A 15,726-nucleotide genomic window follows, 5' to 3' on the forward strand; every position below is an offset into this window, starting at 1 on the left:
CTTTTAGTGTAGTAGAGCTTTCCACAACAGCAGAAAAGCAGTGCCCTGTTTATTTGTCTTGAACAAGTGTCTGAGGGAGATACTGAGCAAAAGGCAAATGCGAAATAAGGGTTCCTATGAAGCACAGAAGAGGCAAAAGCAAACAGCTCATGCTTGGACACTGAAGTGCCAGCTCCCCCACGGGCAGAGGGCACGGTTTCATCCCCAGGGACGCTCCCCAGGGCAGGGGCGCGAGCGGCACCGCCGGCCAGAGCCGCCCAAGCACTCCCAGCCCCTCACAGGGCCTCGAACACACCGGCTGCCCCTGCTCCCCCGGGCAGGGGTGAGAGCGGCACCGCCCAAGCACTCCCAGCCCCTCACAGGGCCTCGAACACACCGGCTGCCCCTGCTCCCCCGGGCAGGGGTGAGAGCGGCACCGCCCAAGCACTCCCAGCCCCTCACAGGGCCTCGAACACACCGGCTGCCCCTGCTCCCCCGGGCAGGGGTGAGAGCGGCACCGCCGGCCAGAGCCGCCCAAGCACTCCCAGCCCCTCACAGGGCCTCGAACACACCGGCTGCCCCTGCTCCCCCGGGCAGGGGTGAGAGCGGCACCGCCCAAGCACTCCCAGCCCCTCACCAGGGCCTCGAACACACCGGCTGCCCCTGCTCCCCCGGGCAGGGGTGAGAGCGGCACCGCCCAAGCACTCCCAGCCCCTCACCAGGGCCTCGAACACACCGGCTGCCCCTGCTCCCCCGGGCAGGGGTGAGAGCGGCACCGCCCAAGCACTCCCAGCCCCTCACAGGGCCTCGAACGCGCCGGCTGCCCCTGCTCCCCCGGGCAGGGGTGAGAGCGGCACCGCCAGCCGGAGCCGCCGAAGCACTCCCAGCCCCTCACAGGGCCTCGAACGCGCCGGCTGCCCCTGCTCCCCCGGGCAGGGGTGAGAGCGGCACCGCCAGCCGGAGCCGCCGAAGCACTCCCAGCCCCTCACAGGGCCTCGAACGCGCCGGCTGCCCCTGCTCCCCCGGGCAGGGGTGAGAGCGGCACCGCCCAAGCACTCCCAGCCCCTCACAGGGCCTCGAACGCGCCGGCTGCCCCTGCTCCCCCGGGCAGGGGTGAGAGCGGCACCGCCCAAGCACTCCCAGCCCCTCACAGGGCCTCGAACGCGCCGGCTGCCCCTGCTCCCCAGGGCAGGGGTGAGAGCGGCACCGCCGGCCAGAGCCGCCCAAGCACTCCCAGCCCCTCACCAGGGGCCTCGAACAAACCAACTCTGAAGCACCACCAAATGAAATGTAAATGCAGCACTAGGCAAAGAGGGACAAAATGCTTCATTTTCACAGTGAACGCATCTGTAATTCTGGATTTTGTGCTTCACACACGTTCGTAACGCACATGCAGGAGAGGATAACGCAGGATGATGGCTGATGGCTTTAATTCGGAGCAGTAAAATCAATTGCAGCACAACTGGATAATCAGCGAGGAGTAAAAGAACTGGTGATAGTAATGGATAATACAAGGACAGTTCTGAGCTCGATACAAGATCAACACTGGTATCAGTTATTAGGAAGGAAACCAAGACTTTCTCAGAAGAAACACAGGGAAATTCACAATGAAAAGCAGAAGGACAAGGACAAATCAAATGTCCAGAGCAATTCCTACATAACAGACACCTATATTTGCCTCTTATCCTGATCCAGCAGTTCTGGAAAGGAGGCTGGGAAAGGTATGACATATCTATACAACAAGAAATAGCATAAAGACAACTGATAGCAGGCAATAATTAGTTCTCCAATCTACTTTCATTACCCTGAAACCTGCAAATCCATAATTCAGTCTAAAAACCTTCAGAAACAGCAATATTGTCAGTTCTCTTGGAACTTTTAAAATAATTTTTAATAAAGCTATAATATTTTGTCATTTTGCAGCCTACAGCATAAGTGAGAAAAATATGGTTGTAACTATACCAGAAGGTGGTGGAACATCTGTCAGTAAAGAATGTACATCTTCCATTGCATCCGTGTCATCAATCTGCAAAAAGGGAATAATTGAGAAAATCAGGTTGCTGTGCCAGTAGGAAGCTTCCAAAAGAAATCACTCAACCTCCATCCCCTTCACCCTTTAACACTCTTATTTCAGATCTGACTGAGACCCCTGCTAGCTGCTGTAAATATTCTGGTGTGCCTTTACATCCATCCTGTCTTACTGCCCTCCAAGAGATCCACATTTACCAATAGCTGCCAACATTTCCTTATCCAGTGTTTGAAAAATGGTTTATAATTTAACTCCAGTACTGAAGGGTTTTCTGTCAAGTGATGTGTTTCCTTCTTCCTCTCCATGTAAAAGGGGTTGTCTTTTTCTTTCCCTCAAAAAACAACCCAAAAACTAACCAAAACCAACCCAGGTGTCTTTAGCTCTCATAACTGCCTTCTCAGCCTCCTTCAGCACATCCTCAGCACAACGAAATTTTTATTACTTTTTCTTATATAGCCCAATGAACAATGATTTTCCTCTTGAAAGCTTGGTCAGGAGTTCAACTAAATCTTCTGGAATATTGTTTCTGATATCCAATTAATCATAAACCAAACTTCTCAAATAAGACAGTAGTGAATGATTCCACAGATAAAAAGTAATTTTTTTCTATAAATGCCTTACAAAAATCCTCCATTTTTTACAAAGGTATTTGACCCTTTTTGCAAAAGCACCAACCAATCTAAATTTATTATCCCAAACTCTCCCAACCTGTTATTTTTTCACTCTCCTTTCATACTTCTGTTTTCAAACAAACCCCTGTTATAGTGCTCCCTCATTCCTCCTATGTACAACCTTTCTTCCAGATTATTTTCCATGAGGATGGTGATTTGTGAGGATTAACAAAGCCTCAGATGTACCTCAGGCTGCAATTGCAGGCTGCATTTTGAAGTGGATTTTAGTCAGTGATAGGCATTTGTACTGTCTGTCTCTACAGGATGACCAAACTCCAGCCCTTTTTCAACACTTGCTGGAGTATTGAAGACTTCAAAGCACACAATGCTCAATTGTCTTTGAATTTCACTGAAGAGAGAGGTAACAGAAATCTACACCCTTTATTTGTCTGCAGGTGTTGCTCTTTCTGCTTGCAGCTGTAGAAAGAACTGGAAGGTATTGTCACAAGCTGTGAATTCTTAAATTGTGAAAAGCAATAGCTGAAATTCACAAAATCTTCTTTTATGTGCTGTCTTGGCACATGCAGTTTTTTGAATGCTTTGAATACATTCCATTCTGGAAACTAATAATTCTGAACGTTCATCTACCACAGTAAGAGGTTTGAAACAGGAGGAAAATACAACCTTGTTATTTGCTAGATATCAAGTGTGGCAACACAGAACCTCAGTGTTTATGAAAATAGATCTTGAGTTTTTGATTAGTCTGATCTGCTGCTTGAAGCAAGCAGAAGGACATTTCTTAACAGCTCTTAATTATTAATCTAGAGACTGCTACATATTCATGAACAGCAGGGCAATCTTTTTTCATAGAGTCTGTAGACAGAGCTGTGCTTTAAGCAAATAGAGTAAGGAAAAGAGAGACAAAGCAAATCTAATACTTCCCCTTTTCTATTGATACAAAAGGGAAAAAATCATATACAATCTAGGAACTGTTCTTGGAGATGAGCAAGAAAATTTTTTTAAATATATATTTCAGGAGAAGAAAAGCATAAACATGAATAGGGCAAATGTTTATCACCTCCAAGACAAAAGCATCCTTCTTCCCATGTGAAAGGTCAAGCTCCGTCACTTCATCAGAGCTTTCTGACTGAGATCTCAACAGCCTGGAACGCTGTCTTGGCTCTGGAATGGGAGACCCAATAATTTCTTCAGGTAACTCCTAAAAAGAACGTAAGAATTAACAGATGTTCTGCCCAGCTTAAAAAAAATTCAACTCTCCACAGGTTGTTAACAATTCTAACGATCAGATCATTCTGAAAATCATTCTACTGAGAAATACATCTAAATAATACCACAGCGGTTTGGCTATGCGGCAAAGGGATCTGAGAATTCCAGCAGCTTTCCAAAATCCAGTGAAAGTCTGTATCTCTATTTGGAAATAAATTTCTGTTCTGAATGGCTCAGTAAGAAAAAATGGATATGCAGTGCATATATTTGAATCAGAATGCTTTATTTTTTAAGAATCAAAGATTTACTTACTGGAGGATTAATCTCATAGAGTTCCTTGTTCTTTGCTATTGTATCATTTATTTTCTTTTGCATATGGGATATGTGCTGCTCGTAGGTGCCATCATTTGGAGTCTTGCCAGCAATCTGAATGCCTCCAGGTGTGGGCAGAGCTGCTAAATACACACCTGTTGCAGACTTTTCAGATGTCACAAAGAAAAAGACAAGTATATGAGCATGAATTCCTGATATTTTCATATAAAGCTTTCCATAATCCTTGTGCTACAACAGCATTGTAACATGCAAATCACAGCAGCACCTCTTGTAAATAAACAAATGGATCTTTCTCTTCTGTTCACTTATGAAAAAACTTCATTATTCTTTTGGACAACTCCCTCTTTTTCATTTCTCACGGTGGAACTCTGAAACTTGCCTAAAAATTCCAAACAAACTAACAATTAAAGCCCCTGACCAAGTATGCTTTGCATAAGTAAATAGTTTGAGTTTTTGAAGACCTGAAATTTGGCCAAACCATGTACAGCATCAGTGAGGTTGTGAGAACCCCATTTCCATTTTCAGGAGACAGATAGTGGAAGACAAAAGAAGATAGCAGCCAGAATTACCCCAGCATCCCCTGGTGCAGGAAGAAGCAGCAAATTCACTAGTCTAATCTAACATGAAAGAATGGGGTTAGAAAATATTGTTAATGAACATCTCTTGATTTTCTCAAATCTATAATTTATTTCTTCAGCTCCATCAAAGAAGAGGCAACAGAACTTCCCCTTGCTGCCTTGTAACCAAAAGATTTCCTGACAGGCTTAATTGACCTTATTTGTCATGGAACTGCAAATTCACTTTGAGAAACAGGGACCTCTTTGATAGGACCTTTAAAGAATACCATCTTTTTCTACACTTTGTGCCAATTAACTGTTTGAAGTTTCTTTTTCTCTCATCCTCTTTTTACTCATCTTATCTTTTACCATTTTCAAGCTATTTGAATCTTCTTCTGCTGGTTATGAAGGACAAGTCTGTCCTGATTTTACAATAATTAAGATACTGGCTCTTAAAATGACATTTTAATATGTCTGATGACTCTGAATCCCACAACACTTGCATGTTTTCCTGAAAAAATACTGTGATAAAGCAGAAGCAGCCCAGGATCCCAGCAGTACTTACTGCCAAGCCCATCAGCATGTTTTCCCCCACAGTGATCTGAATTCTGAGCCCAAAGAGGGCATTCATTCCCCTCAGCTTGAGTTTGTTCATCAGCTGTGTGTGCACTTCGTACTCCATGAAGGGCAGCAGGTTGCTGATGGAGGTGGCGTTGGCCTCAGCCTGAGCTTTCTTCTTCAGCCGGCACAGCCTGGAACAGGAGCAGAGACAGGGCTCTGGCAGGGCTGGGGAGGCCCAGGGGGAGCCTCTGCAGCTCCCTCGCCACTGGATAACCCAGGGCAGCTGCTTTAACATCTGCAACTCCCACTGGATAACCCAGGGCAGCTGCTTTAACATCTGCAACTCCCACTGGATAACCCAGGGCAGCTGCTTTAACATCTGCAACTCCCACTGGATAACCCAGGGCAGCTGCTTTAACATCTGCAACTCCCACTTGATAACCCAGGGCAGCTCCATAAACCATCTGCAGCTCCCACTGGATAACCCAGGGCAGCTGCTTTAACATCTGCAACTCCCACTGGATAACCCAGGGCAGCTCCATAAACCATCTGCAACTCCCACTGGATAACCCAGGGCAGCTGCTTTAACATCTGCAACTCCCACTGGATAACCCAGGGCAGCTCCATAAACCATCTGCAACTCCCTCCTCACTGGATAACCCGGGGCAGCTTCTTTCCAATTCCTCTAGATTGCTGCAGCAGTACAATAAAGTGCCAGCTCTTTACAAGAACTCCTTGAGACAGTGCCATCTGAAAACTTCAATTTTCAGCTTTTCTTCTAGTAAGAGCTCCCATGCAAACATCTGCTTCTCTTGCTGCAAGCCTCAAACACTTCAGGCACAAGTACAGAAAATCACTACTGTAATTTCTAGTGGTACAACTTTTAAAATTCCTATTAATACAGTTATTCAAGTCACACATTGGAAAGAAGAAAAAATCCCAGACTCAAGTGTCCTCAGAGCTAAAGCATTAGCCATATTTATCTGAAAAGAATAAAACAGAGCATAGCAATCCCATCTCTGACTATATGTTAATCATCTTCCTCTCTTTGGGTTTAGTCCTACAAGCTAAATTCAAAGCCCACACCAGTGCAGTGATACTTTGAGAGAGAAATGTTATTTAGGAACACATGCCAATTGTATGTTTTATATTATAAGGTTTGATGACACATTGGATTTTAGCAACAGCAATTCTTTCAGAGGTCTCCAAAACTTTACTAGACTAGAAGGAATTATTTAGACAGGTACCTGGCTTGAATGAGACATCCCTTCCCAACAACTATTGCCTCTACAGGAAGGTCGATTGTGGTGAAAAGGACATCAGGAACTTTTTGCTTCCTGCAGTTGTAACAGTAGGTGAGGTGGGCAGGAAATGGCATGTTCAATTCATCATATGGGATATGGCAAAATCCACAACCTGGTGGTGAAGCTTCTTCAATCCTAAAAACACATTACGGAGAGAAAGCTTAAAACATCCGCATCTTGTTAGCCATGCTCAGTAAGTGCACGTGTGAACAAACACCTACAGAGAGCTGCCCCCATCATCCACCACAACTGAACTCTGCTCCATTACACCAGGCTGACAAGTATTACAACACACCAACCACAAGAAAAGGGTGCACACTACTTGCTAAAATGCTATCAATAAAACTTGCATTGAAACTTCTTATGCAGGGATTGAGAAAAAGGACATTCAGTGACCAACAACTCATAAAAACATCACTGTAACATCACTGAGCGGGCTTGAAGCAGTGTAACTTCCAAATATAATCCATGATACAACACTTGTACACAGAATTTGCTGTACCAAACACACCAAAAATTCTCTTTTTCTCATTGTGTCCAAAACCCCATAAGAGCAGAATACAAACAACAAACCAAACATCCTTTAGAGAGGCAGCACAATAAGGTAAAATGAATTATTTCCTTATAACCCAGGAATGACCACTATAAAATTATGAACAGGGAAAGCACAGGCCAACTGCATCACTGCAAATGGATTCTGTTTCACATCAACAATTCTCCTCAGGGATTCTGAAGAGGTGCTTAATCAAGTCTATCAGATTTGGAACATTAGTTATCATAAGACTTTGGCAAACAGATTTAGTGTTGAGCATGAGCTTTGTCTGTTTTACCTCCCTCTGGCACTTCTAATCCATGCCACAACTCTTAGTAGCCCCAAAATACATGTTTTAAAAAAGTGATATTTTCTTTATGTTACAAACACGGTATTTCTTTCTCTCTGTCATATAGTGACTACAAAACCAAGTATTTTAGTTCTGGCTACAGTTTTTAAAACTGTATCTACACTAGAAGACAATGGTCTTCTGCTAACAAAATAAAAGAATAATAAATTCTAAATAAACCATGTCAACTGGTTTATTATGGACAAAGCAGCGCAAGTGCTAAAGCGTAAGGAATAGCCTTGCTTACAACTATAATTATCCCCTGAAATATTTGATTCCTATCCTGATGAATACATAATAAATTACCAATAAGCATTAATTAATCTTTTTTCCCCCAAAAATAACTTTGTGGCAATGCTCACTGTTCAAATTATATTTGCAAGAGCAGAAACAAAGGGAAACTTCAGTTTCATGCTTTTGTTCATCAACTTCAACAAACACATACCTATTTTGGAAAAACCTGGCATCATATTTGTTTAATAACCAAGCTACTTTATCTCCCACAAATAGATAGTATTTAATGGAGCAGATATACACACATTACAGACGCAGCCACTTTTGGCTTATGTAAGTTATCAAACATCTGTCATTTTTTATGGTGTGATACGAAACAGAGAAAAGAGACCTGAAGAGCAGCGAAGGAGAAAACCGAGTTATGGTCTGTGTTAGTAGTCAAACGTGTTACCTTATTGAGACTGTTAGAAATAAAAACAGAGTATCTAAGTGGGTGCAGAGCTCCATTACTCCTGCGGTGGTTGTTGTTAGTGAAAAGCAGTAAAGTGGTTGGTCCCGCATCCTGCACTGTAACACTGTAACCTACCCTAATAGAGAAGAACTATCTTGGCTCTGAGGAAAAAAATCAACCTCTCCCTTCTCTGACCCTATGGAAAAGAAGCCAGGCTGCCATGACAACCTTTGTTCCAAACAGCCTTCCATGGTGCCATCCTGAAGGAACCTAGGGTTCAGTACAGCTGCTGTGCCAGATGCGGACAAAATACAGACCTCTTCACTATAAGAGAAAAGAACAACAACACAGTGAATTCCTGCTGTTCAGAGGCTGCTTTCACAGCAAATCATCAGAGCCAAAGGCTACTACAAGTCTCAGTGGAGTTCTGTGGACTTGTGCAATTTTACCCATTAAAAATATCAATCCTCTTCTGGTACTTAAACCATAACCATTGCCTAAGTACAAGGTGAAGGAGGATTGCACAGAGAGACTTGAGAGCTTTGTCTCATGTCACAAATGATATAACAAGATAAAGGCTAACCAGGTTTAAGTATGGTTTTCAGTTCTGTGGCTAAAAATGCAAAGAAATACAGCAAACCAAGTAAACATTAAAAAAAAAAAGCCATAATTTTTTACCAAAGTAAAAGGGAAGTTGAGAGCCCCAGCATCTTATTAACTTTCAATTTTCAAAATGAACTTTCAATTTTCACAACTGAACACTGACAAGGGTGCTTCTTGAAGGATAAAAAGTGGCAAAACAGTAAAATTTTACTAGGAAGAATTACAAAAATGGTACATTTTGCATGTAAGGTAAACAACCATACTTAGGATTTAGCAGAGTTCAAGCTCTCAGAGTGACCACAGAGCTTTAATAATTCTCAAGTTGTTAAATAAACATCTAGCATTCAGTATAAAATACTATATGGAAAAAAAGAGAAAATTTTTCCCATGTTTTCTAGAATGATACACTTGTCTTTTTATTTTTTGTTCTTGTTTCTCTTTCCAAAATAATTTTTAATACATAACACGCCTGGCAGACCAGAACTTACACAGGTTTGTGCTTTGAGCATGGAATAAAGCTGAACTGGCAATACAGTATAGGAATTCCAATAAATATTTTATCAATAATCAAACACTACCATATTCAATTCCTTTCGAGAAATGCAAGCACCAAATAACACAGTACCTGACTGCCTCTGTTCTAAACATTCTTTCCCCATAGTTAGGGTAGGAAAAAGCCTACAAACTATTCATGCTTATTACAAGGAGACTGACAAGCAAAGGAATAAATGCTTCATGTTGGTGTGTTATCCCTCAGTGATGGAGTAATTGAGGAAAATAAGGTAAACCAACACTTTTCCAACTCCTCTCCTTAAAAAAGCAAATTTTTAGTGCTTTTACCTTAAAACATTTAGGCAAAATCAATTTGAAAGGAAATAATTTCAGATGTTGGAATTTGCTTGCTACTTCCCAAATGCAATTCAAAATAGTGAACCAGAGTAATTTTCTGTTTAATATCAGCAGACACACCTGGCTCCAGGACAAGCTTGTTTTGGGCATGAAATGTGAAGTCTTCCATTTAAGTTCTGGTCTGCCAGTTGTTATCCAATAATGAAACTTCAATACATAAACTTTTAGGAATAGTCTTAATTATTTATGTAGATTAATTTAGAAAACTTCATGGATAAATTAATACTGATACTACAAAACAAATTGTAAGTTCTAGTTTAAAATAAAAAAATTGTAACATTTATTAGAAAAAACTTAAAACCCAGATCTAAACATGTATAAAAACGCCTAATACTGAAATTCCATAATCTCACTTAAACTCTGTAGTTATAGAATAGACAGTACCAACATCTGTACTGGAATAGTTAATTCTTAATCCACTGATGATGAAATACGTTTTCTGTGGCATTTTGAAAATCAAATCATCATCATGATTTACCAAATGCTGGTTGATTCACTGTAGCCCACTACAGCATGACAACCCAATGCCTTGGCATGGGATTTTATCTCTTGTCTGATTTCTGCCCACCAGGCATCTCGTGTCTCTGGTTCATCTGAAAGACAAAGCATAAATCAGTTCACTACTCTGGGCTGGGCTGACACAAAGCTGCATGCAATTAATTCACCTGAAAAGCTGAGGTTTTCACATTCACATGCTTTCAATGCGGACGCTTTACTTCCTTTCTACTTATAAACTTCAAGGAAACACTAACAGGACTTTTGCACTCATCATCTTGTTTCTCCCCGCCACGAGCAGACTCTCACAAATTACTGCATTCTCCTTGTTGTCCAGATGCCAGGTAACACTAAGATATTGTAGATATTGTTCCAGTCTCTACCTGGTTTTAGCCCCAAACCACAGCCTCAGCTTCCCACAACACAAGAGCAGCGTGTAACATCAGATACTCTGTAATGCTGAAAAACTAACAGTAATAAAACAAAAAAAATTCTAGTAGTAAACTTAGATTTTACATTGCTGCGCACTTGCTATCTCTGGAATAACCCCAATAAGTTTTCCTACTGGAAGCAGTTCTCTCTTAACCAGATTTTGAAAATATTTGTTCCAAACTGTACCACTAATCAAGCAGACAGTTCTGTGGCACTTCTAGCTGTGAGAAGCCAAAAGGATTTGAAACCACTTCTACATTTACAACATGAAGAAATACAGGATGCATGCTGTCAGTGCTTTTTTGAGTCAGTATCCTGGAAACTGCACCTTCCCTCCATGGCCATGAATGGATTCAAATTACCTTTATTGTCCCCAAGGTTACATGTTAAATATATCCTGCCCGCTTTTCTTGAAAACTACAAGATACAAAAATACAAAAAAGAGTGTGCTGCTACAATAAGTTCATGCAGTCCATTTATTTTTTAACTGCTCAGCAATTAGTTCCCACAACTAAAGCTCTTGTCTTACAAATAAGCCAACAAACACTGAATTCACAACTGGAATTTGTCAGCTGTTTCTTCTCTCAAAACTTACCTGTTACAATGAATTTGGTTAGCAACTGTGTTAATTGTTGATACAAAAAGGGAAAACCGGTAACAATCATTACCAAGTGTTCTGAGTAGAGAGATTCTTATGGAATTTCTCTGAAATTAACTGAACTTAGCAAAGATACAAACTTCTGGCTACTGAGTTCTCCTTGCTGAATCATAATTTAAATATCAAAGTCAAAACCTGGAATTTATTTGGAACCAATTTTGTACTACCAGGAATATTTACCAACACAGTGTATGATAACCACATTATCATACACTTGCTTCTCTGACAACATGACAAACAAAAATGCAAGATGCAGATATACACAGAATTTAAAAGTTACTGAAACAGAAATATTGTAAAGTAAGATGTATTCATTCATGACTTTACCTCAAGTTTGCATTTAGAACTAGGCTCTAATTTCTCTAAACTAAACTAATGTTTTTTTCTAATTCAAAGGAAGAGCAGAGGTCTGTATATTCAATTATACCTAACTTCAGATGGCAGTGCTTGTGTAACTCACAGCATTACAGCAGCCTGGATGCTCAGACTGAAGTTTATTCAACCTTTGCTTTAAGAAACCAACACTGAACAGAAAAAACCTTACAGTGAGAGTTCCTAGGAACGTTCTCTGCAATGAACAAAAATATACACATCAGAACACAAACCAAGGGGTTTCCATGAGCTGTACCAATCGTGTTCTGCAATCCAAGGTCACTTCAGCAGGCTCCAGGGCACTGCTGGCAGACTCTTGAGGGGCTGCACTTCACTCTCAGGGTGAAAACACTGTTCAATCCTCTCAGTGACTGGGGCAATAAATGCTCAGGATGATACTCAGCAATCCTGACTCAGAGTCCTGGAGCACCTGCTCATGCCAGCTTTGGAATTGCTGGGATTCCTACAGAAATAGCCCATCACACACAGGGCTGGAGCTGCCCAGCTCAGCTCTCAGGACCAGCTGTGGTACAGAAAGGGGGAAATGCCTTCTCTGCAGGGACCCCTCTGGAGAGAGGCTGCTCTGCTGCCTGCAGGGAGCTGCAGCAGGGCTGGCTGAACCAAGGGAGGTCTCTGGGAAGGGATTGTAAGGCCAGGCTGCAACATCTGACAAATTCAGGGTATGGAGGGTGGGAGAGCACAGGCACATTCTGTCAAAGTTCTTTTTAACTCTTTTTGGTGACAGGGACACGGATCTTGGGAGCAATTCCTCCTCTGCCCTCCAGTCATGGGCCAGAGATTGTTTGGACAAGCAATGTGTTTCTCCTCATACATGAAAAGTCTAAGCAGCAGCAAAAGTGGTTCTGTGACTGTACAGAAATACACTTGCTCAATGAGACTGGGTCACAGGCAGCTGGCTATAAACACTGACTTAACAGACACACAAATTCTTGTACTTCACAGAAAAGCACCTGCAAGGAAGAAATACCCTTTTTCCTAGAGGAAAAAAGTGCCAGTTTTCAAAACTACAATTTTTTACACCTTTTGGTTCCATGTGGCAAAAACTGCTTCTACTTATCACCAGTGACATTTCAAAGTCAAAGTGCAAGAAAATGTGAAGTCATGATGAGGATTTGAGAGTAACAACAGGTGAGGTGACTGAGGACGAACACAAAAAGTGCTAGTGCTGTGAAATAAAGGTAAGAGTGATAAAGACAAGAATGACATCAAAAAGGAATGTAGTGAAAACTGAAATGGAATGAGATGTTGAAAGGAAACAGGGATCCTTAAAGTGAACATAAAAGGTAGAAAGTGACGGGTCCCAAATTCTATACAAACATTTAGCTTTCCTCCACAAGAAGTTATAGTTTAAATTATTAAACTTAAGAGACTTAATTTCCTTACCTAACATGTACAAGGACACCTTACCATTATGGCAAACACACTGTTGTGCAGTTGCTCAACACTGTCTTGCTAAAACAACATTTAACCCTTTAGTCTAAGAATCTGTTCAATATCCTCACTAACAAAACTATTAACTACAGAAATATAATGGATCATTTTCATTCTTTTGAGATGCAAGAAGCATTTTCCAGCCATTGTCTTCAGTGTTAACAGGATCAGGCCCAATATCTTTCAAAGAATCCAACAATTTCTTATCATACAGAACAAATATTTCTGTAAGTCATGCAGAAACAACTGTTTGTAAAGAAAACTGTGACCTCTGCTTAAGATATTTGACTGTTTTTTTCTTCCAGAAAGAGGCCAAAAAAATATTATATTTATATATAAACACTATACATTCAGTTTACGTGAACTTACCTTCGCGTATTAAAACACAAAATAATTGTCTACAATTATTATCACTCAAATCAAACACCATGACATCGCAATAATAGGTTGATACGAAACACTGAACGCAGTGCAATGTGTAGCATTCATATTCCTCTGACAAATATTTTCACAAGCAGCCTTTTTGACACATGAGCCACACGATTTCACATGGGGATGCCGTCGTAGCACTTACAAGTTTAGTAAAGCTCAGGATTTACATCAACAATTAGAGGAGTTAGGGAAGCAGGATGGCATGTGTCCAGCACACTCCATGGAGTGCCTGTCGGTTGTTGGGCTGAGGCACAAGCTCAAGAGCTGAGGGTTTGCAAAGCAGATTCAGCAGACAGGAGCCAGAAACGGTGGGTACTTTGGCGCATGCTTGGATCAGGTGACAGTACAGACTGAAAACTATGGCAGCTCACTGAAATGGTTACAGAAAGTAATGGCCCTGGATTCTAGGTGGAAGCAAGAAGGCAAGCATACAGAGCACTCATCACAAGCTTTTCTAGCAAATGTACCCAGTCCTTGGGACCAAGGGTTCTCTACAACTTGAGGCAGAAAGGTTTGCAGGAGATTCCACTGCTAATTACGTCCCCTTTGTGGGAAACCAAAGGCTGAACACTAAACTTACTGCATTAATGTCTCCAAATTGGCAGGATATTTATAACCCAGTGGAAGCAAAGCACACTGTTTCTGTGGTTGAGGATTTGAGAAACAACGCTGTCAAAAGTACAGTGTTCTATAAAAATTGGGCCAACTCAAGCCTCCTCCAACTGGAGCTTTCCAAAGTGATTTTATTCAGCAGTTTTATAGGACACAGCCAGCACTTCTGTACCTGGAATGTTCTTTGAGCTAGCTCTATCCACCACCAAGTCACCCTCTCCCTTAGAATACAGGCTGGAGCTGCACTATCCAGGGGACAATATTCTGTATAAACCTTTCACCCTAGACACTATCACTGTCTGATTCATAAGTTTTCCCAAGTTTATTTGCTAGAGGCTCACTCATATAGGTTCTTTCAAGATTTACCCAGAAGCTGCATTTTGCTGGTCCATATAGATTTTTGAAACCAAAGACAGATTAAGAAGTGTGGCCTCTTGATGACACTGTTCATACCCAAGATCTGCTGTATCCTTAAAGCTGAATCCTTAAACAACTTGAGGAAATTGCTCCAAAGTAGGCACTGTCTGATTCATTTCAACCAATTTTACATCAGATAATTTAGGAAATATTTACATGTATAACACAATGCTCTGACAGAAGGAGGACAACCATCTGAGGAAAATTTTCACCATCTACAAATGGGTCACCGTTCTGTTTCAAACATGGCAATGGAGGTCAATATTCTATCAAACTCAATCTTTGAATCTTTCACTAGGTAAAGCCATTATCCACATGTTCAGTGTTCCCTTATTTTTATATCTTCTTAATTAAAAGCCTACTAACAGCTTATACAGAAAGATGTGTGGTATTTTCCTGTAGGTTTGGCTGGTTGGGTTTTTTAACAGACACCTTTGTTAGGTTTATAAGCAACCTTCCCAGGACCTTATAGTTTTATTTAATCCTCTCTGGTTATCCCATTAACATTGACATTATCAATTTTCTAAAGCATTTAACAACTAAATAACTGTACAGAAACACAAATCCTCTGGTTTTTAAAGATTAACACAAAATTCAGGTAGCAAGTAATTAAACCTACAGCAGATTATCCTAAAAGTTTCAAAACAGTTTCCAAGCCACTCCATCCGTGTTTAGAAATACTACTCCCCATACTCATCTTTAGGACTAAAAGATGTACAAATGAAAACTTTGTTACAGCACGTGAAAGAAGCAGATTTTAGGGATACATCAAAAGAAAACTAGGATACACTAAACTAGCAGGAAATAGTGTAACCACACCCAAAGGGAACAGGCACTCGCTGTTCACACATCCCTACATGAGCACCAAGACTCCAACAGAAGCCATACACAAAATTCCATATATCATTCCTTTCAGTGGGAGCTCATTGTTGGGGAGTGATAGCTTTAATCCCACATTATACTCCAAGATGGAGAAACAGAAGGATTGTTCCCCTTATGGCTTAATAAAGCCACAACAGTGGCTGTAACTTTTCCTTTTAATTGTAGATGAAAGTCTGATAGGAAGAGCACAAACTGAAAAAAGTATCATCTAAAAAAAAAAAAAATCTTGTAATAACGTGAAAGCAGCAGTAATAATTTAGTGCAGAGCTAAAGAAAAGAAACCACCATGAGATAC

At 41.3% G+C, this 15,726-nt stretch overlaps 1 protein-coding gene across 19 annotated transcripts in view; it reads right to left on the reverse strand.

Annotated features, from left to right (window-relative positions):
* Positions 1–15,726, reverse strand: part of C2CD5 (C2 calcium dependent domain containing 5) — a 57,661-nt gene that overhangs the window by 12,762 nt on the left and 29,173 nt on the right. For 13 of the 19 annotated variants that reach the window (XM_058806087.1, XM_058806085.1, XM_058806083.1 and 10 more), the window contains 7 exons: positions 10,158–10,272; positions 8,396–8,491; positions 6,545–6,736; positions 5,302–5,488; positions 4,159–4,323; positions 3,698–3,838; positions 1,942–2,005 (listed from right to left, as the gene is read on the reverse strand). In XM_058806087.1, coding sequence (XP_058662070.1) covers positions 1,942–2,005; positions 3,698–3,838; positions 4,159–4,323; positions 5,302–5,488; positions 6,545–6,736; positions 8,396–8,491; positions 10,158–10,272 — 960 coding nt within the window. Of the gene's footprint in view, positions 1–1,941; positions 2,006–3,697; positions 3,839–4,158; positions 4,324–5,301; positions 5,489–6,544; positions 6,737–8,302; positions 8,492–10,157; positions 10,273–15,726 lie in introns of all 19 variants that reach the window. The other 6 variants (XM_058806074.1, XM_058806080.1, XM_058806076.1 and 3 more) reach the window with 1 other exon arrangement.

Source organism: Ammospiza caudacuta, chromosome 5 (assembly GCF_027887145.1).
Source record: "Ammospiza caudacuta isolate bAmmCau1 chromosome 5, bAmmCau1.pri, whole genome shotgun sequence".
NCBI classification, from domain to species: Eukaryota; Metazoa; Chordata; class Aves; order Passeriformes; family Passerellidae; genus Ammospiza; species Ammospiza caudacuta.